The sequence below is a fragment of the Falco peregrinus genome, chromosome 8 (genome assembly GCF_023634155.1).
Source record: "Falco peregrinus isolate bFalPer1 chromosome 8, bFalPer1.pri, whole genome shotgun sequence".
NCBI lineage: Eukaryota > Metazoa > Chordata > Aves > Falconiformes > Falconidae > Falco > Falco peregrinus.
The window spans coordinates 29,867,751-29,895,705 of NC_073728.1; the positions used below are offsets into that span (position 1 = coordinate 29,867,751).

A 27,955-nucleotide genomic window follows, 5' to 3' on the forward strand; every position below is an offset into this window, starting at 1 on the left:
GTCTGCCGCTTATAAAGCACAAGTCCTTTTGTGTCTCTCAGAGATGGGGGTAGGGAATTTTTGCTTTGTTCTGGGATTTTTCTTTGTTTAGGCCAAGTGAAAGGGACCCACTAGAGAATATGTTTTTCAGCCCAGTTTCTCTCTTGAGCAGTGAAAGATCTGCTCTGAAGTCCCTGTTTCAAATCAGGCAAAGGTGGGTTTGAATGAATGTCCCCACCCAAGGTGAATGTTAAGGGCTGAGCTGTTGTATGAGAAGGAGGCACCAATATAGATTCTGCTTTTTTTGTTTGTTTTTTTTGTTCTTTTAATAAAATGAACCACAAATATGACTTAGACCTTTCTTTCCCCTATCCCTCCAGTGTTTCATCTTGGATTCTATAGGTAGCCTGCTATATGGTGTACATCTGTAAGGTTATGCTTTAAATTAACTTATATGGTAATATTTGCCTTATCTGAAGTTTCATGCTTGGGCCCTGAGCCTCATCACTGGTATTGCCTTCCAGCTGCTTCACTCTTCTCTCCCTCTGTAGCAAGCAGACCATTTTCCTCTCTGCAGTAGGAAGCATGGACAAAATTAGTGAGATAGTAGTTTCAGAGCAGAATCCAACTGCGACTCCCTGAAGTAGTCTTCTAACACTATCTCAACAGACCTAAAATACCTGTATGTCATTGACATACTATAGAGCATTCAGCATCTTCTTGGAGCCTTGTGGTATAAAAACGTTTTTGTAAGCTGCAGTACAACAGTCCTGTTACTTTATGTGCTTTTGGCTGAAGTACCATGGACATTGTAAGTGTTACCTTGGGGTCTTATACTGAGCCCGCATTGATTCAAGCCTACTATTTTCAGGGAAAACAGGGTCAATCTTATTCTAAATCCAGCTACCAGATAGCAGTAGAACAAGGGCTTGCACCCCAGAATCATCAGCAAAGATGAATTTCAAGTGCCCAGCTTATGTTTAGGTATTACAGAACCAGCAAGGGTGGATAGAAAAAGGATGGGTGCACTTAGGAGCCAATATCTTACACTTCTTTACATTAAGGATTGATTCCTCGCTGTAATTGAGATCAAGGGTAGGGTTTGAGAATCAGTTCTCTCTGTACTGCAATGAAAGCCTTAAAAGCTATGAATAGAACTATTGTTAAGGTACCTTTAAAGCTCTAACACACCAAGTTCCTGTGAAAGTGCTGTTTCGCATTACAATTAAGCTGATCTAGCTGCAGCTCCTTCTCATCATGCGATACCAGCTCCTCCTTCATGCTTCATGCCTGATCTAGTGATCTAGTGGCATGAGAATCAGATCAGCTTGTTCTGCGAAGTAACAAACTAGGGGAAACAGGAGGATTTCCCCACCCCCATCCCCCATAATTACAATGCTTTGAGAGACATGAACATGCATGATCAGCAGCTCATATAAGTTGTCAAATTCTATTTTCCAACAGTTTAAAAGGCTGACAGAGCATTAATATTTGCTACAGCATGAGAACTTTTTGTTGGAATCTAAAATCTTGGTGGGTTCATCCTTTACTGGATGCAGATGACACAGTCCATAAATTTTACATAGTTGCTCTTTTGCGGTATAGTAATGTATCTTGTTTATATTATGTTATTTATGTTATTGATAAAGTCTTTTTTAACTGAATAGGTAATGGACTTTATATCTGTTACCTTGTTTGTGGCTTTTAATTTTTAAGTACTTCATTTAATATGTCTAGAAAATACAGGGCACAGTTGGCAGTACTTGGATATTAAAACAAGAGAAATAAGTAAATTTTGTGAATTAAAGTAAAATATCATGTTTTATTTTCTTGCATGTAATTTCTTGAATTTCATCAATAGATACTCAGGGTTGCTGTTTACTTTTAAAATACATTTTATTCTTTACCCTAAATTCCTCATGTGGCTGAAAATACTGTGTCCGTCTTAGCCATTAGTCTCAACTTCCCAAGTACAGTGCTGGGAGAAGAGTTGCAGGTCTACATCTGGGTATCTCAGCAGATCTAAAGATAAGCAGACCAGCAAAAGCTTAACTTGGAAAAGGAGTTTACTTTTAAGTGAAAGCAGTTTAGGTGTGCTAAATGTTGTGGAGGATTTAGTACTGTGAAGAGAAAGCAGAGTGATGATGGTGTTTTCTGACCTACAAAGGTTGTAATCAAGCTCCCTCAACAGGCAGAATATCTTAGCTTGCTTACAGTTTTGCTTATTTCCTTTACCGGGAGCCTAATTGATCATTTAGAAGTAGACTCAGTTGCTCTTGAGATCAATAGCTGTTACCAGTCTTTAATTGGCAAGTGTGCATGACAATTCCTCATCTTAACTGTTGTAATCTTGAAACAAGGAGGCATGTTGCCTTTGAGTTCTTGAATCACAGACATTTTTTTAAATGTCCTACCTTTTGGGACCATTTCTTGCCATCTAGACTTGTTTCAGTATCACTAAACAGACTGTTAAACTTTGAGCAGGCTCATTAAGAAAAAAAAAGAAAAAAACCTTTAAAGACAACTTAGAGGTATTTTAAAAAGGTTTATAATACATAAAGTTAATGTAAAATTCAAAGAGCATATTTTTTTTAAAAAAAAGCTAAAAGTATATATCTTAATTTCAAAAGTAACTTTGAACAATTTTTATCTGAAATGATTTTTTTCTCCTCTTTAGCATGAATCTAGAGAAACATTATTGGGATTCAATATGGTGAATTACCGCGCATGTAAGAATTTGTGGAAAGCTTGTGTTGAACATCACACATTCTTCCGTTTGGATAGACCGCTCCCCCCTCAGAAGAACTTCTTTGCACATTACTTCACTTTGGGTTCCAAGTTCCGGTACTGGTAAGTGCTGATTTAAAATATGTGGGAAAGAGCATAAGCTAACAGGGAACTCATCAATAAACATAGGGAATTATTTAGAATCCTGGTTATAAGGTGCCATAATTCAAGCAGTTTTTCCATCCTGCAACTGTTCCCCTTCCCTGTTGGCCTAAGTTTCAAATGTTGCCAGTAAATTTCTAGAATAGGTTGAAAATATAATTATTGTATTATTAGTGGTTGTTATCAAGCTAGTACTCTCGAGATTGTCTCACAGGCTGCATTTCTAAATAAAGATCAAACAGAAATTAATGAAAAGAAGATTGTACAAGTAAAGCCCATTTAAGATAGATGCATGCTAATAGAAACTAGGTGAAGACAAGAGACATACATATTCTGTACCAAAACCAGAAGTTCAGAAAATAAGGATAAAATTAAGTCTGTAACTTCTAAGGATGAACTTAACATAATTGCAAAAATCTTGGAGGTGCAAAGAATGACTGTGGAATAACTATAATCCCCAAGTATAATTTCTATCGATGGAGTAGGTGGTGTTGGTTTTTAGTGTATTATGCTTTTCATAAAAAAGAAAATCCCAGTAGCTGAGGTAACAGCCTCTGCAAGTAATGCAGAATGCTGGTGGTTTAAATTGTGCCTGAAGTAGAGAATAACGGAGCTGCTACTAATCACCTGCCTAGAATGACAGCAGTATCTGTGATGTACAAAAGGAGATGATGAAAAGCTAGACAACACAGTAACAGACTGTTTCTGTTACACTTGGGGGTTATATAGATGTATAAAGAGGAAAGTAATTTGGTGGCTAAATTCTTATACCGTTTTTTGACCAGGATTCACAGCACTTATTTGAGAAACATTCTGTGATCCTGAACAGTGTTTGAGAGTTGGTTCAATATTATTGTAGTGAATTTGGGGGAGCTTTTTAATTTTTGTAACTATTTTGAATTTGAATCATTGTGGTTAGTATTATAGGATAGTTCTTGGAGGATGACATTCGTTTTATGTTAATGTAAGATGAAAAGGGAAACTGCCTAAAATTTAAGATGATCATTAAAGTTAATGAAGCAGCCAAAAGGCTAGAACTTCTGTAGGTAGTTTGAGAGATTGTTTAGAGGCAGCATAATAGTAGTAACATGGCACACAAGGAGAGGCTGAGGGCAATGGGCTTGTTTAATCTGGTGAAGAGAAAGCCAAGGGGGAATTCTGTAGCAAGCCTAAAGCTACTTCAAGGGCAGTGTCAGAAATGGTGGAGCCAGACTTGTGCTGGTAATGGCAGGTGACAGAGCAAGGGGCAACAGCCACAGATTTCATCTTGAAGATTCTAGCTGGACATTAAGAAAAGTTTTTGGGTTTTTGTTTTTTTAGGAGAGTAGTGCATTACTGGAACAAGTTACTCAGGGTGGTTGTGGGATCTATTTTTGGAGGCTTTCAAAACTTGGGTAGACAAAGCCACGGCCAGACATGACCTAGTGTTAACAGGAGATTGGACTAGAGACTTCTAGCCAGCATTTCTATGAGTAGAACAAACTAATAAAATGCTGAATTGCCAGGGCTAGACAGAATTATGCCCAGTTCTGAAAGAAATCAGAGACATTAAATTGTTGAACTATTAAATGTGTTACATAATTTATTGTTTCCATTGGTCTAAAAGATTATAATGCAGCAAATTACAAAGCAAGGTGGTTGGATGATTGTTCTTCTTTTTTTAAAAAAAAAGCTTCCAGGAGAGATCAAGACTACTGATGAGAAAAACTGACTTCTGTACACTGTCTTTAAATTTTCAAAGTGGTTCTAATAGTATTCCTTACCAAATACTCATTAAAGAAGTTAAACTGCCAAAACCTGAAGAGTTTTATTGTATATTAGCAACTATTTTAAACAGATGTGTAACAAGTAGGTTCCTTCTTCTCAACAAAGGGAAGTTACCACTGAAGTGATACAGGTTTTTGTAGCAAAAGCTGAAGTTGACTGTAGAAAGTTTCAGTGGTATGTCACAATGAGTGAGTAGGCAATAAAATGGTAGATTGAGTTCAGTGTCTAAAAATGCAAAATAATCTACACAAGGAGAGAAAAGAGGAGGAACACCAATTATAAATAAGCTGTTACTGTCTTGGACCTTTGTAGTTCTGTGAAAACATTAAATCAATTATAAGTAGGAGTTAAAGAAAGGCAAATACAATGTTAGAATTACTGGAAAGGAATAAAGGAAAATGTAGATGGCTTACTGCTTGTTGGATTTAAAAATGTATAACCCTAGGAAGTTAGTAGGCAGCAGGTTTGAAAACAGAGATTTCTTACAATCACAACATGGCAGAGGTTGGAAGGCAGCTCTGGACACTGCCTAGTCCAATGCCCTGTTCAAATGGGGTCTGCTGCAGCAGGTTGCCTAGGACAGTGTCCAGCCAGGTTTTGAATATCTCCAAGGATGGAGACTTTGCACCATCTCTGAGCAGCCTGATCCAGTGTTTGACCACCTTCACAGTAAAAAGTTTTTTTTGTTTGCTTTGTGAGGATTCTTTTTTATTGCTGTTGTTTTTTACCACCTTCTGTTTAAGTAGGATATCTCATATTTCAGTTTGTGCCCATTGCCTCTTGTCATGTCGCTGGGCTCTCTTGAGAAGAGGCTGGCTGTATTTTTTAATTCCCTCTTCAGGTATTTATAGGCACTCATTTGATGCCCCTGAGCCTTCTCCTCCTGAGGCTGAACAGTCCCAGCTCTCTCATCTCCTCATGTGTCAGTCACTCTGGACCCTTAATTGTTTCTGTGGCCCTTTGGTTGACTTGAAGGACCCTGGAACTCAACAAACACAGCACTCCAGATGCAGTCTCATCCGTGTTGAGTAAACTTGCTTCCCAGCCAGTTGGCCCTTAGCCTGTGCATGGGGTTATTGTTCCCCAGGTGAGGGTCTTTGCATTTCCCTTCACTGAATTTCATGAGATACCAGCTGGCCCATTTCTCCAGCCTTCATACATACAGTAGTTCTGTAATACGAATGTGAAACGAGCTAATTATTAATGAACAGTTTGACTTTACGATGTAAATGTCCCTGTAAGAGACAAAAAACCAGAGTTTTAAGTATCAGTATACTTTTACATGTATCCTCTGAGTCTGTGCCTTGGTGTGAAGTTATAAATGGGGAAGTGGGTACAAGAGGGAGTTTTGTTGATATCTTGCCACCACTATCAACTGCTGATAGACAGCCCCCCCAAAATTGCATATTTTTTTCTAAAAGAGAAATTATGAAATATTACAAAGGATTTACTTCTACACAAGACATCTGATCTTACATGAAAAGTCAGCAAGTTAGAAGATCTGATCTTGGTTTTGACAAGTTGTACAGAAGAATACAATTCTGATTTGTTTATCTTAATTTATTCATGATATTTTGCCAAACTAAGTAGCAACTAAGATATTAGCGATTCAGGGAATAGTTTAGGAGGAGTACAGAGGAGATGCTGTGACTTTTGAGTGTGGCTAATGGAGAGGATTATAGTGTTGTTACCCGAAGATCCAAGTGGAACTTTTTTATTGCTTTGGATAAGAAGAAAAAGGAAGAGAAAAATTTATGTCTTCATGCCTAAAATTAATTGGTCTTTGTTAGAGTTAGACTGTAATGGGGAAGGCAACCTACACTTCTACTAAATGCTTTCTAAAGTTACACTGTACTGAAGCTAGCTCAATTGCTTGAGTATGACTGAAAATAGAATCTAGGGATTTTCTGTTGAGATGGTTCGATTTTAAGCAAGAAATTGTTATCCTAAGCTTGTTGCATTTAGTGGTTTTGCTTTGTTTTGTTTTATTTTCCAGTGGGAGAACAGAGGTCCAGTCTGTGCAGTATGGTAAAGAAAGAGCAAACAAAGACAGAGTATTTGCAAGGTAAGCAATTTACATTTGTACAAGATCAGTAAGCCTTCTCTGTTTGTATGATTTTAGATGCTACAGGATCGTTTTCTGTTTGCAAAAATGTAAAATAAAGAGCAACTGTTGTTGACTGTTGCTGGTGGCTTGATTTAACTGCATTAAGGAGTTTAATTTTGATATGGGAGGGGTGTTTCCTTGGGGCAGCCAGAAATAGGGAAGAGTCTTATGACAGAAAATAAGGGTATTCTTTAATATGTCCTTCTTTATGTATTTTCAAGATTTGGAATAGCCTTCAATCTGTGTAGTTTATTGCTATGTGTACTAGTCTTTTTAGAGCTGTCATTATTGCAAAGCATGGTCTCTAACCATTCCATTAAAATATTGAGTTAATGGGTATGATTTATCCTTGAGAACAACCTACAACAGTACAGACATACTTTCTTTAGAATAAGGTACTGTGAGTGACTGACTTGGTCAGAACAGCATTATCACTATAGTCCCAGTGAAGTGTCCCTCATAGTCCCTATGAAAAATCTGGCGAGGAGTGAGCTGCTTCTGAAGGTATTCTGTCACAGAGTAGCTGGCTAATCATAGAATCTATTACTTAATTGGGTTTCAGACTCCTGAGGGGTTCAGTGATTGCAGGGAAACAGTCAAGACACAGATTTAGCTCTTCATCCAGAAATTATGTTAACAGTATTCAAAAGTAAAATACCTGCTGCATCTATTTGGCAGATTTCTGATCTGATCTTTAATAGAAAGAATCCTTATGGGAAGGGAACATGCTCCGTGCTTTTTCTATGCTTATACTTTTACTGAAACGGGAAATGTCTTTCAACATAGTTACCCCTTAAGGAAAGCTGGAGTACAAATTGATGCTCACAGAAATTTAGCAACAAGCCCAGCAACCTTTCTCACGTACCTGCAAACACTGCTGTTCAGAGCATTGGTGAATTCTGCCTTGATTTCCTGCCCCCCCTCCCCTTTCTCCATGTGCAATACAATAAAATTTGAGTTTTTAGCTGGGCACACCATAGATAACCAGCTCCATGTTAGAAGGATTTAGGGGCAGAAGTGCTGTCACATGGTGGTTCAACAGGTAGATTTTATAAAACCAATTTGTTCTGTGTGCTGTAGAATTATTTTTTATTCTATTTAATTTACTTGGGGAGGCTGGTTAGATTTTTATGTGGGCCAACTTTTCTGGTACCTGGGAGGCTCATCACTGTGACAGCTAAGTTTGTTACTTAAATTACCATTCTGAATCAGTTAAAAACTACTTTTCTTGTTGCAGTCTGAACTTGGCAATTTCCCACAAGTAAGGTAGAGTGGAGGAGAGCTGTTTTTTGTTTTGAAGAGTGTATTTATAATATTAGAAAATCTTATTCAGTAGATGGCACTCTTCCCTTTGTGTCAAAACTGAACAAGTGGTGCTGGGGTCACTTGTATTTTGTAATGAATATTCTGGATAAAATGTAAAGCCATGGATAGAGCTGCTATGATGTTTTCTCATGTCTTTGGTGCTTTTTTTTGTGATACAATACTTGGTCTCTTTGGCCAGTGATTTTATTTTCCACTGTTGCTTTTAGACTAAGGAATACAGCATTCATCCTCACCTTTTGATTTGTTTAGTAATGCTGATGACTGATAAATGTCTGAGGTATATACACATATGTTGGTGAACTGAAATTAATAGCATATTGTAACAAATACACCTCAACAGGCTTTTATTAAATCATCTGTTTCTTCCTCTGTCCTCCCCATCATAGTGTGCAAGTAATACATTTCAATTTTAAAGACTTTTAGTATTTTCCAGTGTGAAAATATTTGAAATATAAGACATTTCTAGAACACCACATGGTTCAAGAAGCTTAATCTAAGAACATTATCTTTAATTCTTTGTCTTCTAAAGATTTACATTTCAAATTTAATACTGAGTGGATGTTAGCCCTTTTGTATTCATAGAAAGGATAAATTTTGCTTTTTAAGGTTTTTTCAGGCATAATGTGGTTTTTGTTCCTAGAACCGGCTTTTCTCTTTCTGAGTGTGTCTTTCTCAGACAAAGTCATTGTGGTGTTGAACAGCTTTTTAAGCTCTCAAGCAGTGGACTCATTTGGATTGCTTTTGAAAGTTCTGCTATGTATTGGTTGCCTTTTGCTATGAAACCAGGAGCATGCCAGCATTAAAGTCAGGTCTGTCTTGCAAATTAAGTGGACACTTAATTAAAAAAAAAAAAGAGTAATTACTCTTGCTTTTGTTATTACCACATCAGAAGATTATTCAAGATCAGTTTAAAAACAGAACAAAAAAAACCCCAAAAACCCAGATTTTTTTTTTTCTAGAGCTATCCAGACTTACACTGGGTTTTCTTACCAATATCTAGTTAGAAACTGCCTTATTTGAGCTAATACTGTTTAAGCAGACTTTTGAATCATTTCATTGTGTTGTGGTTTAACCCTAGCTGGCAACTAAGCTCCACGCAGCTGCTCGCTCACACTGCCCCACCAGTGGGATGGGGGGAGAGAATTAGAAGAGTAAAAGTGAGAAAACACATGGATTAAGATAAAGACAGTTTAGTAGGTAAAGCAAAAGCCACATGTGCAAGCAAAGCAAAATACGAAATTCATTCACCACTTCCCATGGGCCAGCAGGTGTTCAGCCATCTCCAGGAAAGCAGGGCTCCATACACATAATGGTTACTTGGAAAGACAAGCACTGTCACTCCAAACATTCCCCACTTCCTCCTTCTTCCCCCCAGTTTATATACTGTGGATGATGCTCTGTGGTGTGGAATATCCCTTGGGCTGGTTCAGGTCAGCTGTCCTGGCTCTTCTCCCTCCCGGCTTCTTGCATACCTGCTCACTGGCAGAGCATGGGAAACTTGAAGAGTCCTTAATTTAGAGTAAGCGCTATTTAGCAACATCTGAAACATCAGTGTGTTATTCTCATTATTCAACATTATTCTCATACTGAATCCAAAACACAGCATTGTATCAGCTATGGGGAGGAAAATTAACTCTCTCCCAGCAGAAACCGGGACACATTTTAGGAGAATAACACCCATAGTACATTGAGATGTTAATTTGAGTGAGGTGTTTATTCAAAGCTGGGAAATAGTGATTGCCGCAAGCAATGACCATGTAGCCTTTGCACAATGAGCAGAACATAGATACAGAACACAAGACATGGAAGTAAAATTTCTTAACAGCCATTTGAATAAAAAGAGCAGTTATAACCTATGATTAGCAGGCCTAGCTGTTTGTCCTCAGGATTTTACTTTAAAATTAGGTGAAGTAGTATTCATGGATTGTACTTTTTTTCCAAATCATAAAACCATTTAAAATTCAGTTGTAAAAAATTGAATCTATTACTGTGAAGGAGATGATTTGTAATAAATTTGATGCGTTTTGTGGATGATGCTGTTTTCTTAATCTTCATGCAGTACTAACTTTAGCATTTAGAAAACTGTTGCTGCAGTTTAGATTCTTCCCCCTCCCCGCCCCTTCTTAATTACAGCTATTCTCTTGGCCTCATTTGTTGCAGGGTATTCAGAACCCAAGAAAACCCATAAGAATTCCCTGGAGCATAGTAAAAGTGAAAGTAGATAATCAAAGTGAATACAGTTTTATCAAAACATGAATTGAGAGATTTCTTAAAGAACACTGTTCTCTCTTAAAGTCATTGCAAAATATTCTTACTTTGTTCAGTTCTGATGGTGTTTACTCGAGCTGAGAAAAGGTGGTTTGTGTGTGTTGTATGATAGTGGGTGGGTGTCTCAGTCATTTGTATTTGCAAACTCCCTATTATTAAGTTGCAGTCTCTGTTTCCAAAAATCCAGTCGCTTCATCTATGCATTTATTCGGTTAATTAAATAATTCCTCAGTTGTTTTAAATTGCATATGTCATTTGTGGTGTATCTGCAGATTTGTACATAGTTTCAGACTCGGTCTGAAGCAGTAGTTGCCAGTTTTGCTGAGAGGTGCATTCCCCGTACTCCTTGTCAAAATACAAAGCAAGGCTGTGGCTCCAGGTTGTATTTCTTTTTGGGATAGAAATGATTTAAAAGATTTGCACCTGTGTTCCCAAACAATACCCTCTTTCTTTCCCAGCTTGTGTGAGAATTTAGCACTTCGTCTGTGGGACACAAAACAAATTCTGTCTTCAAAAGCTTTTGTGTACTGTAGCTGAGCTAATACAATTTGTCATGCTTTTTTTCCAGTTGCATTATGTAATTTCATCCCGCTACTCAATTTTTTTTATTTGACATAGTATTGCAGCTTGTAAGACTGTTCTTGTGTTTGGGGGCATGTAAAGTTTTCAGTCTCTGTCCTTACTCAGGTAGATAGGACTTCTTGCAACTTCTTTAGAAATATCTCTGCCAATACACCAAAAGCTGAATCTGAGAATAGTTTACTCTGTTAATTAGAAGTGCCCTGTGCTGGGATGCAGTAGAAGCATCCAGACTGAGCAGACAAAGGTGGAATTTAGAATTCCAAAGTTTATCAAAGCATTTAAAATGTTTTTTACACCTTACCCCCTCCCATCTCCTCAGCTGCACTCTGGCATGAGTAAGTTATTTGCATATTGTAAGGAATTAGTGATACAGGAGAAATTTGCAGGAAATTTTCACAACATATCTTATGTGTTAATAAGAAAAAAAATGTTAGATTTAAAAGTGTTGGTAGGAGAACTAGTATCAAAAAGCCACAGCACTGAGAAGTTCAGTGCTGCAGTGTGGTAATTTTTTCTTTGAAATTTCTGCAAAGACAGGAAGTAGAGGCAACAAACATGAGAGGGTGGGACTCTGAGGTTAGAGCTGTTAATAAAATAATTGAAACGAACATTTGCTGATAAACGCTGCAGCTGTTTATCATGGTAGTAAGGTATTATGGCTGAAAGAGCAGACCCTATCCACAGCAAACGGTGAGTTTTCTTAACATTGGATTTTTTTGATAGGGACGAAAATGATGCTTTTCTCATTTTAGTTATGTTCATTTTTTGCATAGATTGAGGAAGTTTTCAAAAATGTAGTTACAAACTATGACTTCAGAGACAGTGCAGTGGGTTGTTTTTTTTGAAGCAGTCAAAAATGTAATTTTTGGAAAAACTTGTTTTTTCCCTTCCCTATATACTTTTGTGTCTCTCTTTGTGACTTTATTTGTTTTATACAGGCAAGGATAGTGCCCTTTCACTGTTGCACACTTCAAAAAAACCCCAACAAACTAAACGCAAACCAAACCAAGTTTCTTATGTTCTAATTGTTGCTTTTTCACTGAAGGTAAATAAGGTTCAATAGCTGCCTTTATATGTCTGTCAGAAACTACTGTATCTGCAGTCCCATATTTCCCTAATTTAGCATTGCATATATTATGTGGCTCTGCATCTTTCCCTCAGCCTGTTCTCTAGGCAGAGCTGGCTCTTGGTGCTAATCTGCTGACTGCCAGCATGCTGTCAGCAAGGTCTAGCTAATGATAGCTTTGATTAGTAAACGAGTACTGAACAGATAACATTAGACATGCATTTCACTTCTGCTGGTTTCTTCTTATTTCATTTGTTCAGAGCTGCTCAAATTTGCTGTGTTTGTGAAGAAAAATATGTAAGTGGTTTAAGTTGCTCACATCTGAAACAAATTACAGAAATTGAAAAGTCGGTTTAATTGACATGATGTCAAGCTAATTACTTTTTTGAATCAAATTTATACTGCTTAAATACAGTGCAGCATGCTAAGAAGCTGGATGTGCTTTTCCTCAGGAATTAAATAATTTATATTTTCCCTGTTTTCAAATATCAATATACTGTCAGATTATTTTTTCCCCAAGTGGAAAAAGACTTGAAGCAGTAGTATTTAGAACAGCCCATCTCACTTAACTGTCTGATGTTTTCAGCTGTTATTCAGTAAGTCTTTAGAGCAGCAAAGCAGCGTGCAATACATGTTCAGAACTGCTTGGGGATGTAAAAACACACACAGATCACAACTCCTTTAGTATCAAACACACAGTGTTGACATCATAGAACTTACATATTTCTGCATGAAGATAGATTATTTGATATGATGCTTGGTTGGTTATTGTTGTAGAATTTTTTGATAATATGGGGGGCAGTCTGCTTAAGGTGGTGGCTTGCATTGAATTTTAAGTTCCATGAGAAGCAAAAATGTATTTGTAATGAAGCTTCTCATTTTCAAAAGGATGTAATTCGTTTGTGGGTAGTTCCTTAATTTCTGAAAGTTCCTTTTTTCTGGACTTGCACTTTCAGTAAATGAGTAATGTGATAATGATGGAGATAAGGAACAGTTGCCTTGTGTCCCAGGGACAGGAAAGGCAGAGGTTATTTTGTGATGTGTTTGTATGGAACTGGGGAAAGAACTGAAGGAGTTACGCTGATACAATAATATGTTGGCACCTCATTGTGCACACCTGGAGAGTAGAGATGAGTATAGTGATAGAATGTAAAGGCAAATGGGAATGAAATTATCAGGGCACAAAAACCTGAAGTTGAGGTATCACTGGAACAAAATATGGTTGGGTAATGATAGAGGAGAAATTTGAACTATATAGCACTATCAAAGTACAGTTAAAATCCAGTGACACGAAATATGCAGGACGTTAAAGGATTGTTTAAAAGAATTGTTGTTGCTGTCTAAAGAATTTTCAGATGAACACAATAAATAGCAAAAGTCTGGGTATATTTATTCGCAGGGTAACTGAACTGTCCAACGTGATGCTAAGAAAAAAACAACCACAATTCTCAGATGATTCATTTGATGATTTCCAGTATAAAAGGGAAATGCAGTATTTCACAAGAGATTGCAAGTGTGGTCTTATTTGTGCTTAAGAAATAGGTGAAAGAAACAGCAGAAGGGTATTCTAGGTATGCTGGGATGACTGGAGAAAAGAAGAAAAATTTCCTCAATAACGAGAAAGGGCAATGAGTAGAAAAATACAATTCCTTTTGTGTAAAAACACTGGTGATAACAACCTTTAACCTGAAGGACATTTCTGGCACAAAAGCAAATGAAGTTTGGTTACCCCCAAAGAAGTTTGAATAGGACAACTGCATCTGTCTTACAGGTAACAAAACACGTTCTGGAAGAAAGCATGTCACCTTGATGGAAAACCCTGATGAGTAAACAAAACTCAGTAGCTGTATTGCCTTGGTGACGATTACCACACTTTCAGTTCTTCTAAGTCTTTGGGAAGTTTTTTGGGCTGATGTTTCTACTGCTTTATTTTTCCTGAGATGGCTAAATAGTTGTGTTGCTTAGAGGGTTTGGTTTGGTTTGTGGGGTTGTTTTGGTTTTGATTTGAATTTTTATCTCTCAATGGCTGTTTTGAGTCAGGTTCTCTCCGAGGCATTAGAAATGCTTAGTGAAGTTTAGTGGGTTCCTCTTCCACTTTTCCTGTCCCCCTCCCAGCCAGCAGTATTTTATGACTGTATTTCATTGACTTTCCTGTACAAAGTACAGAAAACGAAGTACAATATAATGAGAAAATGCAGAACTGCCCATGTAAATATAGTTTTGCATTATTATAATCAGGTTTCCTATTATAAAACATCAGTTTCATTGCAGTGAATTTTATGTAATTTTATTGTTATCTCATAGTTTTTATTTTTAGTTAGTCACTTTACTTTCTTCTTCTAGATCCCCCAGTAAACCCTTGGCACGGAAGTTAATGAGTGGAATGGACTGGGAAGTAGTGAGTAGGAACTCACTGTCTGATGAGAGGCTGGAAACACAGAGCCTACCATCACGGTCTCCACCTGGAACCCCAAATCAGTAAGCAGCATCAGATCTTCTCTCCCTAGAAGTGACTGTCTAACCTCTAATGTGAATGACCTACTGGTGTGAAAAAAGAATTAATGCATTATGGAGACAAATAACAAATTTTGTGCTGAGTGGTTCTCTGGAACATTTGCCTCCAGATAAGAGAAACTATTTGGGGCTGAATTTTGGGTGCTTCTCACTCAACCTATAAAAAAGTGTAAGATATAGCATGCTACCTTAAATTTGAGAGCTTGACTATTCTCAAGCACAGTTAAAACTAAATTGTTCATTTGGCTAAATAATAATAATAATAAAAAATAACATCTTGATGATATTTTAGAAATAATTGATTCTGGTTAACACCACTTCTTAAAACATTGGGGAAGATTACTTAATGAGAAATGCTTGCAGTTTTATTCCCCTCAATTTTTCTGCATTTCCTTTCAAAGCTCACTCTTTTCATATGATAGAGCTTAAGGTTTGTGTTAGTGAAAAATCATTCCTGAAAAGAACCACTTTTCTCAGTGTGCTGAAACTGGCTTAAGGATCAGTATTATCCAATTTTGTATTCCATAAACCAGAAGGTTTTAAGATTCTTTGGCACTGCAGCATATTATTCAAAAGGCTGTTGTTGTAAATATCGGTAGCTTTTAAAAATTAATGTGAAAATTGTGTAATAACGACACTTATAGCAAAACATAACTTGATCATGCATGTTTCAAAACATTTTAAGAAAGATGCCTATGCCGCTATGCTGTTTTTGAAATGGGAACATTTTGGTTCACATAAAACTCTCAGTGCAAAGCTTATAATTCTTCTAGGAGAAGATGCAGGAGATAAAATGTTCATCTTAATCAATTCAAGTTAAGGTTTGCCATGAACAGAGCCAGGATTTCTCCTCTTGGGTATTCCTTTTTCTTCTCATTGACTGGACTCTCAGTCCCATAGCCTGTTCATTGGACCTTAATGCTTTCAGGCTCCTTTAGTTGAAGGCGGGGGTGGGGGGGGGGGGGGAAAGGAGAAAAAAGAAGAAAGAAAAATATTAGCCATTTAGTGTTTATGAAAATAATTTTTGAACACTTTAAAAAAGAAAATTATGAAATATAGCATGTTCATCTGACAACATAATTGTTTCAGTGATTTTTTTTAAACCTTAAACTACTTAACAAAAAAATGTATATGAACATATGCTTGCACTGAGAGGAATGAATTATTTTATCATTCCTTTGTAGCAGGGTAAGAAATGTGGGTTAATAATACTTTTTTCACATTGCACTGCTGTTATTTCTCTTAGTCGCAACTCTGCCTTCGCTCAGGAAGGAGCCCGGTTACGACCATCATCAGTTGGACATTTAGTGGACCATGTAGTTCACACTTCCCCGAGTGAAGTATTTGTAAATCACAGATCTCCATCTTCCACTCAAGCTAATAGCATCATACTGGAATCATCACCGTAAGTTCTGTTGGTTGTTACTGTGTGGTAGCATTCAGGGCTTCTGAAGATAAATAAGAAATCTTTGCCATTAAGAATTTGGTGTTAAATGAGTCGGAGAGAGCCAGAAAAGCTAATAAAAAGGTAGCTGTTGCTTAGATAGTATTAGTGCAGGTCTTGGGGAGAATTATTACAGGTCTTATTGAAAATTAAATTATTAAGTAAAAACCTACCTCTGACATGCTCCTAGTACAGAATTACAATACCTGCCCCACCTGCCTGCCCAAAATGTGGGTTTGCTGTAATATGACCATTGGTGTCTGGATGTCAAAGTGAAAGTTAATTTTTTTGATAGAACTGAACTGGTATGTGATAAAAGTTTTTAATTCCCTTGAGTTTGGAAATTTTGCTTTTTGTCAAAGCACAGAAATATGAGTGAGATGGACAAATTACATAGAATGCTGGGGTGCTATAAAGGTATTTTGGCTAAGGCTTCTAGTATGTTTTGTATATTGTTATAGAGTACTTTTTTTTTTCTCAAAGAAAGCATTATCAGGCTTTTTTTCTGTTATGCTGAACATTCTTGATATTGTAAGTTTACTATGCTGTGGTGGGTAAAAGAAAAAATATGATTGTGTTTTAAGTCCAGAAGAATGACAAACAAAAAAATGTTGAGTTATTCAAAGATTTGAAATAATCGATAACTTGTGGCCAGAGTACAGATTACTTGGGGAAAGAAGATGCACAATGTATGGCTTATTAATACTGTCACTGTACCTCCTTATTTGTGTACACATACACATCTCTATGGGTAATGCTAGATTTGCCCTCATAATTTTGTATAATCTCTGTTAGCAAGGAAATTAACTGTTTCAAAAGTATTTGAGAACTATAAAATAGCACATACGTAATTACAGGCTTATAAAACAAATTGTGTGTCTCAGGAAAAATTACTCTGGGAAGGTATTTGAACACAACTTTAATTTTTTGCTTGGACTGTACCTTCAGTTTTAACAACTACGCATAACTTTGGGAAGGGAAATACAATAAATTTTTTTAAAATTTTTATGTAAAATAACACAAGATACTTTTTGTGTACAAATTTAGGGTACAATAGTTATTATTTCACCATCAGCTAGTTACTTAGCTTTCAGAGTTATAAAACAGTAATTTGGCCTAATAAAATAAATTCTCCCTTTTTGGTGGTCTTTTTTAACCTGTTCGTATGACAAGGGGGGTTCAAAACTGGAACACTTGTGAAACTTTTCTCATATTAGAGTTTTGCTGTACAAAGGCCACACAGGGGCAGGTTCCTTCTGTTCTGAGAGTTTCGGCTGAAGTCAGTTATAAGAAACACTGAACGGTAGAGTGATACCGTGAAGTAAGGACAATTCTTAAATATTCTCTTTTATTCATATACCACTAAATTAAATTGTAAAAGATGTTCCTGAGTGTCCTTGGGATTTTTGTATTTAATACCTGATTATTTGTGTAAGTCACTATAGAAATGAGTCTTAAAAAAAGAGGAAGTGGTTTTGTAAATTAGTTACGAAACTATGGTTGTTCCTTTTGATGATTTTGCATTTCTTACACTGGAGCAGAAAAAACTATTGCTCTTGTGTCACTGTTTTGGTTTTTGGGGTTTTTTTTTTCCCATGTTGGAAGCTTAAAAGTGGAATTTGATCTCCCAGTATAGATACCTGGCATAAGATATTTTTAAAAATGAGGTTGCTGGCTGTCAAAAACACATGAATCCCATTAGGGTTTTCTGAAAGTTTCAGGTGATGTTGTTGATTCAGGATTTGAGATTTATGAAAAACGTTGGTAGTCATGAAACTCATATTACTATGTAATTTAAAATTATATTGTTTTACAGTTCAAAAAGCTGTTTCTTAAACAGTATGATCTTTCAGAGTGAAAAGATGTGAGTAGTGCATCTGCTCATTTTGGGGGAATTTTAATTAATTGATTGAATTTACATATGTAAGAAAGTCAGAAGGGTATCGTGACAGTAGGTTTAGTGATCTCGAAGTCTGGAGTCAACACAGCAAAAGAAATTCAAGTTTCTGTTCAGTTTAGAAAGATATTGTAGTTGAGCTAATAAAACCTTTAATTCCACATTTTTTTCTTCATTTGCCTGTACTATTGAAAACAAAATTGACACTATTCTGCTTGTAGTTCCATGAGGTAATTATAACCTTGAATTCCAAAAGTATGTGATATGCGTTCAGTTTTATAAATTTATGGGGGTGTGTCTGAAACTTTTGCTTAATATATTAAAAGGTCAGACCGGATATATGTAACAAAAATACCCAAAGCTTGTCAGTGGCAGGGTATGTGTGTTGTTTTATTCTTATGTAAATTGCTGAATGCAGTAACAGAGAGTTGCTTTGCCTGCAAAATAGGCTGCTTTCACTGCCATTGTCTAAGCATTCATAAGAAATTCAAAGCTGACTGGGCAAATATAAAGCAATGAAGTTTTTGCCCAAGGCTCGATTGTTAGTTCTCACAATTCATTATGCTAATATATTACAGTACTTGCCTTGCTGCCTCTAAAACGCTCATTTAAGTAACTTTTCAAATCTTTTCTATAAGTTTGTATGTTCAGTAGGAATTTATTTGTGTTTGTTGACATGTATGTGCAGACATCTAGTCAAACATAAGATCCCATCTTTTACTTTTATCAGAATGACTTCTTTTGTGTCTCTACTCATGTTTTCTGTTCCTTTTTTATTCAGTGTAAAAACCTCAGGAGTAATTGTTTACAGGAAAATAGATAACCATGTTGCCCTTCACTTAAAAGGCTGAATGTTCTGTGCTGGCCAGACTTGAGTGAATAAAATACATAGGCAATTAAAAAGCTCTGGGTGACCTTTGTAAGTCATTGGCTGAATAGTTTATAGCTGCCTTGAAAATTCATTTTGCAAATGTTGGCAAGCGTTATATTTTACTCTCTTTCATGAAAATGAATTTGGAAGAGCTGCTTATCCTCAAAAATGAAATATAAGGATGATACACTCTACTGTCATTTGCATTGAAAAGTGTTAAGAAATATTTTTATTCTCTAGTGTGTTTTGAATATGAGGTTCTTCAGATATCAGATACTGAATAATTAGTACTTTTAACACTGCATGAAAAAATTACTTTCAGAAAGTTAAAATTAAGCAAAACCATACAGAAATAATACTGTTATGATCTTTTCAAATATATTGTTTTCATACATTGACAAAAAAATTTTATCAATATTTTGCTTTCTAAGAAAATTGACTTATTTTTTTTAAACAGAAGTGGAAAATGTGTGGTTTTTCAGTTTGTTACATTTCTTACTCAGTTTTCATGCTTTTTGAAAGAGGTTCAATCTTTATTTGAGATCACTGTAGACAATTGTGATCTGCTTTTTTTGTTTTTATTTGAAAACCTGTATCTGGGATCTGCCTGCCTTTAATTGTATAGAAACAAATCATACAGTATGGAATTTGATGTGTGCCTTAGGTTTTCTTATTTGCAGCAACTTGAAATGTTATGCTGTCTCATGATGAGTCTTACCCTGCTAACAGGCTACTGTGGCTAGACCAGTTAAACACAGTAGGACTGCTCAGGTGCTTACTTGTGCTTTTTAGAAGGATTTTACGCTATGAGTTGCTCCTACAGCTTGCTGATAAAAAAAGGGGCAATGTGCTATTCCTTGCTTCTGGGAGAGTACTTCACTACCTGCCTGGTGGTTGACCCTGTGATAAATCAGTTCACCTTGTTGAACCAGCAGAAAGCTACCCCGGCTTGTCCAAAAAGTCAGTGTATTTTTTCTTGCTCGGTAAACTGCCTTAGCCAAGGGAAGAGCACCAGAGCACTTCAAGGAAGGGGCTGTGGGTGAAAGAAAGAAAGAAGGCACCAGTTTTTCATGGTAGCGTTCTCTTTAGATTTAGCTGTAACCTGTAACTTTCATTCTTGATGGTTTTTGCATTTGCCACTAGTATCAGTGGGCTGTTGTCATAAGTCATTAAATTGCTTAATAATACCTTTTAATGTGGCTCATGGGGAGAAAGGCATGTACCCTTGCCAGCGTGTAGAAACTGGTATTCAAACTAAGTTAATGGGAACTACATGCTAACTGCCATTTTGGGCCTCTCAGAATGTTCTTCTTAATTCTTAAATACAAAGCCATGCAATGAAAGATGAATCATGTATTTATATAATACAAATCATACAGTTGAGCTTTTATTCCTAAAGGACTAATAAAGGAAATTATCCATATTATATGTAAACACAGAGAATATTTTTATTAATCTACAAGAGACTGCTTGCAGATCTAAAACAGAAATAGAATTCCTGCTATTTTATCATCAGTAATGGTGTTATAAGTCAACTAAAAAATGCATGTGATGAAACAAATGTTTCAAAGCTGTGCATGTTTCAAGGGGGAATATGTTCAAAAGAGGGGGAAAAACCAAAGTTCTCTTGAAATGTATACATATACTTCTAAACTGAAAAGTTAGAATTTAATACTATCAGCTCCAGTGGGCTGTTCAAATAAATGCAGGGGGACAGTTGAGTTGTCTTCAGCTTGCACTCCTGTTTGTAGGTTAAAAGCCAGTGTGTGAGCACTTTATTATGCTGCTTGTGTCTGTTTTTAAGATTTAAATTGCAGGTGTTAATTTAAGATGCAAACTAATTTATTTTCTTCCTGAGGAAAACATATTAAGTGACATACCTATTTTAGAATTTTAGAATTTTATTTCTTTTTCTAGCAAGAATGCAGAGTATAAATGCAGTGAATTTGATAATATTCCAATATAAAGTGGGTTAAGAGTGCTAAAACCCTTAAAGTCATGTATACAAGTTGAACTTACTAGTTCTGTATGCAGTTGTTTGTCAAGAAAAAGGCAGCAAAATATCCAAATGTATACTTCCAATATATTCCACCACAGTACCTTTTTGAGATTCTAAAAGTACATAGAGATATTCAGCTGTGAAACTTTTGAGTTTCTTCTAGCATTTTTGGTTTATTTGGAACCCTGAAAGAGCTGTCAATAGCTCATGATTATTCCACTTTATACTTCTGTTTTGGTACTTAGATCTCAAGAGACTCCTATAGATGGGCAGCCTCCTGCGTTACCACCCAAACAATTTAAAAAGAACAGTTGGAACCAAATTCATCATTCACACTCACAGCAAGAACTGGATAACCATATTAATGAAACATTTGATGTTCCTGCATCACCTGAAAAATCCACAGTAAGTTTCTGGATTCGGTTTAATCATTCTGCTTTCTATCAGAATGATAGTGCTACCTTTCGTGAACTTGGTCATAATGCATTTCACAGAGCTGTTGTGTTTGTGCATTGCATTGCGGCATTTCCATTATATATACCATCTCTTTGCTAGCTCCCGCTGTTTTTTCCACCTGCTAGAGTCATCCGTTGTCATCAAATGACTGTGTTGGGATGGATATGCAAACATTCTGAACATCAGCTTTTCAGCACATGCAGAGATCTCTAACCTCTTCTTGGAGAAGTCACTTACCATCAGTTTTAAATACCATTGCAGACACTACCACTGGTGTTTAATCTAGCTTTTATCAAAAAGCTGCAACTGAAAGTGTCTACCAGCTTCTAGAACAGTTTTGTCAGGAGACGCTTCTTGAATCTGTGGTTGCATTTCTCATCAGAATTTTCAAGGAGGAGATTCTACCAAGAGACCTGTGACAATGAATGTAAAAATCTGGGCAAAAGTTCTTTTCCCACACTTAAGAACATATTAGATGAGTAAGCTAGCCAGTTAATTATTGACAGAGGTGAGATCTCACTTGACCATTTTTGTGATTTTTGTCCTTCCAGAAGTTTTCAAAAGGTTCTTGATTTTATACTGATGGGGGACAAGAAAAGTTTTGCAGGATGGGAAAACTGTTTAACATCCAGATCTAGCAAATACTGTATAAACAGTTTTGCCAACCTCAGACATTCAAAATTATGAGTCAGTTCCCAAAATTGATATTTTAGAAATGCCTTTGGTTTATTTTTATTTGCACTTGAAACTCTAAGCCTAGGGTGCTCTCTCAGGCCTCATTACAAAGTTAAGATGCTCATAAGCCCCACATTTAATTTCATAGCTGGGTTTTTTAATAAAACACACAAAAGTGAGACTTGTAAATGTATGAGCATTTTGGGAATGTTTTAAAAGTATTGGCTTTAATTAAATAATGAAACAGAATTTTTAACAGCTTTATCTTCTGTCAGTGCTTACCTGAGTCATATTGAAGTTCTGTTTTGAAAGATGACACTACTTTACTCATCAAGTTTTTCTGCCCTGTTATCTTTACCAAATTGACAAAAATAACTTTCAGCTGTTTTTTTAACTCTTTTCAGTTCTGCAAAACCAACACAGCTGTGTGAGAATGAGATTCTTTTTTCTCTGTGCATTGTCAGTGTGATTGTTTGCTGTGGTCCAATGGGCCACGTTTATGCAGCCTCACTTAAGGCAGTGCACTGTTGTAATTAAAGTTCTAATTTGGACTGCTGATGGATTTTTATTTTGGGCATTAGAGAAAAAGGAGAGCAGCACAACTGAAATTTTGTGAAATTGTAAATTTAGGATTTGGAATGTGGGGTTTTGTTTGGTGTTTTTTTTCTTTTTTCCCTGAAGTTGCTTTCCTGACCAGAATCCATTTCAGATTCCTGCACCACTGAAGTCTCTTCTGCCACTCCATCTCAAATATTTTGGAGGAAGACTCCTCACTATTTCGACTTTATTTAGCTATTGAATTGCCTTCGTCTGTTGTATGTATGGAGAGTCTATTTAGAAAGGTAGTAGGACAGGTTTGGGAATGACAACTTTTTACTCCATCTGCAATTCCTAAGTATCCAGTTTGAGAATATCCAGAAGTATTTGAAAGCAGGTGTGGTCAGGAGTCCCAGAAGTATTTGAAAGCAGGTGTGGTCAGGAGTCCCTTCAGTCAAACAGTTTAATGATGATACGCAATGCTCCCTTCAGGTTTTTCATTATAAACTGCTGCCCAAAATAGCCTCTTAAAGCAGGAAATTATTATTCCCTTTTTGCCTGGGGAATGCAATGGCACAAAAGTTGCTGAATGCTGCAGGTGAGCATTTGGCGGTTGTTCCTTCTGCCCAGAAACCTGAGCCTGGTCTCCCGTGCCAGTGAATATAGGCTAAAATGATTTGCATATGATCAGGCATCCTAAGCACCCTTCCTTCTCATAATGTATCTTACTGTTACTTTCCTCTCCTTCCCCTAATTTTTCATCTTTTCATTACTATGAATGTGTTTGGGTGGGTTTGTTTCGTTTTCACCAAGAACTTATAACACCTGGAATTGAGTTAACTTTTTGTGAGCCAAGTTGAGATTTCTTCTACCTATCGAACCTGCAGGTTTTGAACTTCCTTACATATAGAAACGTTTGCTTTAACTTTTTTTTCTTCCTTTCTGAATATGAGTCTTATGCTTTGTCTGTAATTGGTAATGTTGAAAAATTCCTTGAAACAAATTTCTTTAATAATACTTCACATCCTCACCATAGAAACAGTAGCTGATGTTCAGTCTGTGAAATAAATACTGATGGGAACAAACTAAAAATAACTTTAATGGCACTAAGTTGATTTTTCCAGATTATAAAAGTATCTAGTATTCCCCAGTTTATTGGTAGTTCCTTTAACAGTGGTGGTGTGATCAGAATGAAACCAGCTGAAGTTGTCAGAGCTTCATCAGTGGCAGAGAATGTGTCACACAGGGGATATGGAATCAAGATTTTGCTGCCAAACTTGTCCTTGCTTACTACTGTCACATTGCTGTTAATAGAAGCAAAATTATACCTTCAGTTACCTTATTTTTCATCTTTTTACATTATTACTGCAGGCTTTTCACTGCAGTCTTAATTAAAATGAATTTAAGGAGTTTCCGTTGAGTTAATGGTTCTTCTTAAGACTGCTTGAAACTAGTTAGTCTTTTCTCATACTGTTTCTTTCTTTGAGCTTTCTCAGACATAACTATGTTAAAAATTTGTCCTGTCATAGACTCTGAAAGGTGTAACTTTTCCCTTCTAGGCAAAACTGAAGATAAGACATTTGCACTACTAACTGATGTTTTCTCAAGTGTCCAGGAGCAATTACTTGATGAGGAAACTGCAAAATTATTGCATACCATATCCTCAAAGTCTAGCTATGAACAAAACAAATACTAATATAATAAAATTTTTGTTTACTAGCCCAATGGTGGTGTCCCCCATGACAATCTTGTTATGATCAGAATGAAACCAGATGAAAATGGAAGGTTTGGCTTCAACGTAAAGGTAATATTACATCTCTTCCCTGCATGTCTATGAACAAATAAAATAAATTGTGATTTATTACTAATTAAATTTGTTTTTTAAGGGTGGATATGATCAGAAGATGCCAGTAATAGTGTCCAGGGTAGCTCCAGGAACACCCGTAAGTTATCAAAAAACCAAACTTGGTAGCAATATCTGTGTATCTTGAAGTATGTATTCAAAACTAAATTATTTCATAGCTGCCTATGAGAATCAGTTTGTGCTATAACATTATGATAACAAAGCAGATTATGTGCAGGAAGAATTTGATGGGACTACCTGAGCTATTTATAAAAGTTCTTCAGTCCTCAAAAGTATTTTTTTCCTTATTGAAACAAAGTTTAATTCCTGAAAATTACAGGGAGTTACAGATGTTCAATATGCACTGTTTCTCAAGTTGTGTCATTCTAAAAATACATTTGCTTTATTACTTTTTTAGATATAGGCATTCATATAATTTCACATAAATTATATATTGAAAGAGTCTTTTGGTATGTTAAAAATAACTAAAATAGCATTTCTCTCATTTTAGTAACAGATGTACTGAATAAATCCAAGATTTGGATTAAAATCATACAACATGAATCATTCATCAGGTCTGATTACGTGTTGTTACTGGTGTTTAGTGACTATCAATAGTGTCTTTAAATGAGGCACAATATTTTGTCAGTTGATTGCCAAAAATACTGACCTGGTATTCAGCTGAGTGGAGTCAGCTCTGCTTATACCTTTTAAACTGTTTATTTGCTAACATTAAAGTAGTACAGCTTTTTTTTTTTTTTTTTTTTTAACTCAGAAACTATTAAAATGTTTGCCAAGAGCATTGTTCTTGTCCCTGTTAAATACGATCTCTGAAATATTTAATAATATAGATAATTTTTGCTGAATTAGCACCACCTCTAAGGAGAAGATAGGTGATGGCACATGTTCTTTCTTTTCTACAACAATGTTTAGACAATGATTATAGTAATGATTTTTATGACCTGATTCCTGTCTCTGGGATTACTGGCATTTCTGCATTGTCTTCAGTTCTTGTCTTACTCTTGTCGTGATGGTTGTGATATTTCACACCTGAAGTGTTTAAGCCTGTGAAATTGATTTGGATGAGCCTTTGCCATGTTAGTCCCTTCCCTTCAAAGATAAGAATGTCCTGCTTTTTAATTGCCTATACAAAATGTGATTCAGAGAGAGGTGCTTTCCACTTCACCCAGGGGAGTGGAGCAACAGCTGCTGAAAGATGCTATAGTTGACAGTCCCAGCGGCAAATTGATTTGTTTCTGTGAACGGCACTGTCTTAGGTATTGTGTAACACTTAAATTTATCATTTGAATACAATGCAGCAACCATAGCAACTAGGCTGTTGGAATTCAAGTCCCCAAGTCTAGTTACTTTAAGTTGCTATTTTAAGGTGAGAAATTGGAAATGGCTTGTTTTACAGATTCTTTCCCCCCCCCCTCCCCTCACCTTGCAGGCTGATCTCTGTGTCCCTCGTTTGAATGAAGGAGACCAGGTTGTACTGATCAACGGCAGGGATATAGCAGAACATACCCATGATCAAGTTGTTATGTTTATTAAAGCTAGCTGTGAGAGACACTCAGGGGAACTTGTGCTCCTAGTTCGACCCAATGGTGAGTGATTTGTACAGAATAATAATAATTATTAAAAATAAATAAATCCACACCTTGCTTTCACTTTCTAACCTCCATTTTGTGTCCTGAGATGGAATGCCTCACATCTTGCTAAGAAAGATCTCTGTTTCTTGAAAAGGGGTTGCAGCAACACAATGTATTGTACAAATCATGATCAATTCCATACTTTTAAGGAGCTGTGCATAACCAGGTGTTGAAAATTAATGGCGAAGTCAGAGATCAAATATTTCTAACAGAGCCAATTTAAGTTTTGTTCTCACTCTCATTAATAAAAATGTCCAGAAAGCTGTAGAGAGATTGAAGGTAGTTTCTGAGATTGTTGTTATTCTCTTAAGGAAAATAAAAATCAACCAAACAAATAAAAATCCCTCATCAAACACCCAATGTTTAGATGACTTTGAAAGTTGATATATGCAAGATCCTTCCCTATGTTTTCAAAACAATCCAGAACGACTGGTAACATTTCTACTTAAGGAGGCTTAATAGAAGAAAGTGCTAAAAATGCAGTCTAAATAACAGCTTGTGCACTATATTAATGAAATACACTGTTGGAACATTGCCAGCATATGGTCACTGGATTTAATTCTGCTCCACATCCCAATTATAATACAGTTGCAGAGGAAAATGCAAAATGAAAAATGATGTTATTTAATTGGAATAATTGAAATTACTTTAGGAGAGTACCTCAGCTGCCTCATAGAGATTTTTTTTCCTTTTATTCACTTATTTGTGCTCCCCGCTTACTTACGCTCTCATTCTGTAAGTTGTCTTGCAGATTTTGTATGCTTACTTTCCTTTTCAGACAAAATTCTTGGCTTTGTTTACAAATTTACTAAAACAGTTTCTGCTTGTGTGTTTATTATCTTTTGTATTCTGGATGAAAACATTTGAGTTGTAGAAGGGAGGAGTTGCCAGTTTCCTCCTTTATGCTCATGGAATATCATTTAAAACAGGGTTTCAAGCAGCATATGTCTGTTACGTATAGTAGAAGATGCGTATTATTTTTCAATTTATTTATAGGCAGGGCACACATACAGAATTGATAGTAATGGCATATATTGATGCCATTTTCTCAGGCGGTCTGCACATCTTGCCCTAATTACTGAAGCCTAAAATCGGTTCAAAGTGAAATAAAAGTAAAAATGTAAATGCAACTATAATGATTTTAGAGGCATGATGTGAGAATCTGAGATTAGGGAGTTACATCAGACATGAGTTTTGATCAAAATTTTAGTAGTCAGTGGTGTGCTTTCAACTTAAAATTACTATTAAAAAAAAAGATAGTTTTGTTATGGATGATAATGATCAGTAAAAGCTACTTGTGCTTGCTAATGGGGCTAAAATCAGTGTGCTAAGAAAATGGGTTTTTCTACAGGAGAAACACTTTTTTTTTCTGTTTTAAATCAATGATTTAGAGTTTACTTGCAAACAGCACATTCAGTTAGAGCCTTCATACCTTTATTTGTTATAGCTGTCTATGATGTTGTGGAGGAGAAGCTGGAGAGCGAGCCTGACTTCCAGTACATCCCTGAGAAATCTCCACTTGATGGTGTCCATCAAGATGATAATGCTCTGAGGGAATCCATGATTCAGCTGGCAGAGGGGCTTATCACTGGAACAGTTTTGGCTCAGTTTGATGTGAGTACTGTGTTGCCTGTAGCTGTGTGCAACTTCCAAGTCTTTTGGGACAGTAATTACTTTAAGCAGAGCAGATTTCTGTTAAATTTTAGTAAAGTCAGCATCTTGTAGCAAAGCAGTTGTCTTACGCTGTCAAAAGAAAAATAACAAAAAAATCCAACCTGATGTAAGTGCAAACATATGGCATAGAATAATCCTAAAACTAGTTTATTTAGTGGGTTTTGTTACAAATTTCTTTACTGATTGCTTACAGGTTTTTGTGGTTATCAGGGACCTATGCTAATAAAATAACTTGAGATGAAGACTGAAAAGTATATACCAAAATATGTGTTCTGTACTCAGACCTTCATTCCAATTCTAAGTTACTGTAGAAACTGAACGACAGCTGAGCTGTTGACTTTTTATGTATGATCTCAGTGAGGGAAGGTAATGTTAAGGTAACCCTTAAGGGTTAATGTAACAATGTCTT

The 27,955-nt window shown here is 36.2% G+C and overlaps 1 protein-coding gene and 1 long non-coding RNA gene across 4 annotated transcripts in view; both read left to right on the forward strand.

The window, feature by feature from the left end:
- The window catches only part of PTPN4 (protein tyrosine phosphatase non-receptor type 4), a 118,329-nt gene that overhangs the window by 71,970 nt on the left and 18,404 nt on the right, over positions 1-27,955 (forward strand). For all 3 annotated transcript variants that reach the window (XR_003557408.2, XM_055812178.1, XM_055812179.1), the window contains 9 exons: positions 2,657-2,829; positions 6,632-6,700; positions 14,328-14,462; positions 15,745-15,903; positions 20,955-21,114; positions 24,098-24,181; positions 24,264-24,320; positions 25,671-25,827; positions 27,320-27,486. Coding sequence is in view for 2 of the 3 variants with exons in the window: in XM_055812178.1 (XP_055668153.1) it covers positions 2,657-2,829; positions 6,632-6,700; positions 14,328-14,462; positions 15,745-15,903; positions 20,955-21,114; positions 24,098-24,181; positions 24,264-24,320; positions 25,671-25,827; positions 27,320-27,486 (1,161 nt within the window). In the remaining variant the exon portion in view is untranslated. The remainder of the gene's footprint in view (positions 1-2,656; positions 2,830-6,631; positions 6,701-14,327; positions 14,463-15,744; positions 15,904-20,954; positions 21,115-24,097; positions 24,182-24,263; positions 24,321-25,670; positions 25,828-27,319; positions 27,487-27,955) is intronic.
- Positions 21,121-24,097, forward strand: LOC129785019 (uncharacterized). The gene is made up of 2 exons (XR_008748422.1): positions 21,121-22,774; positions 22,810-24,097. It is a non-coding gene; the product is annotated as an uncharacterized LOC129785019 (long non-coding RNA).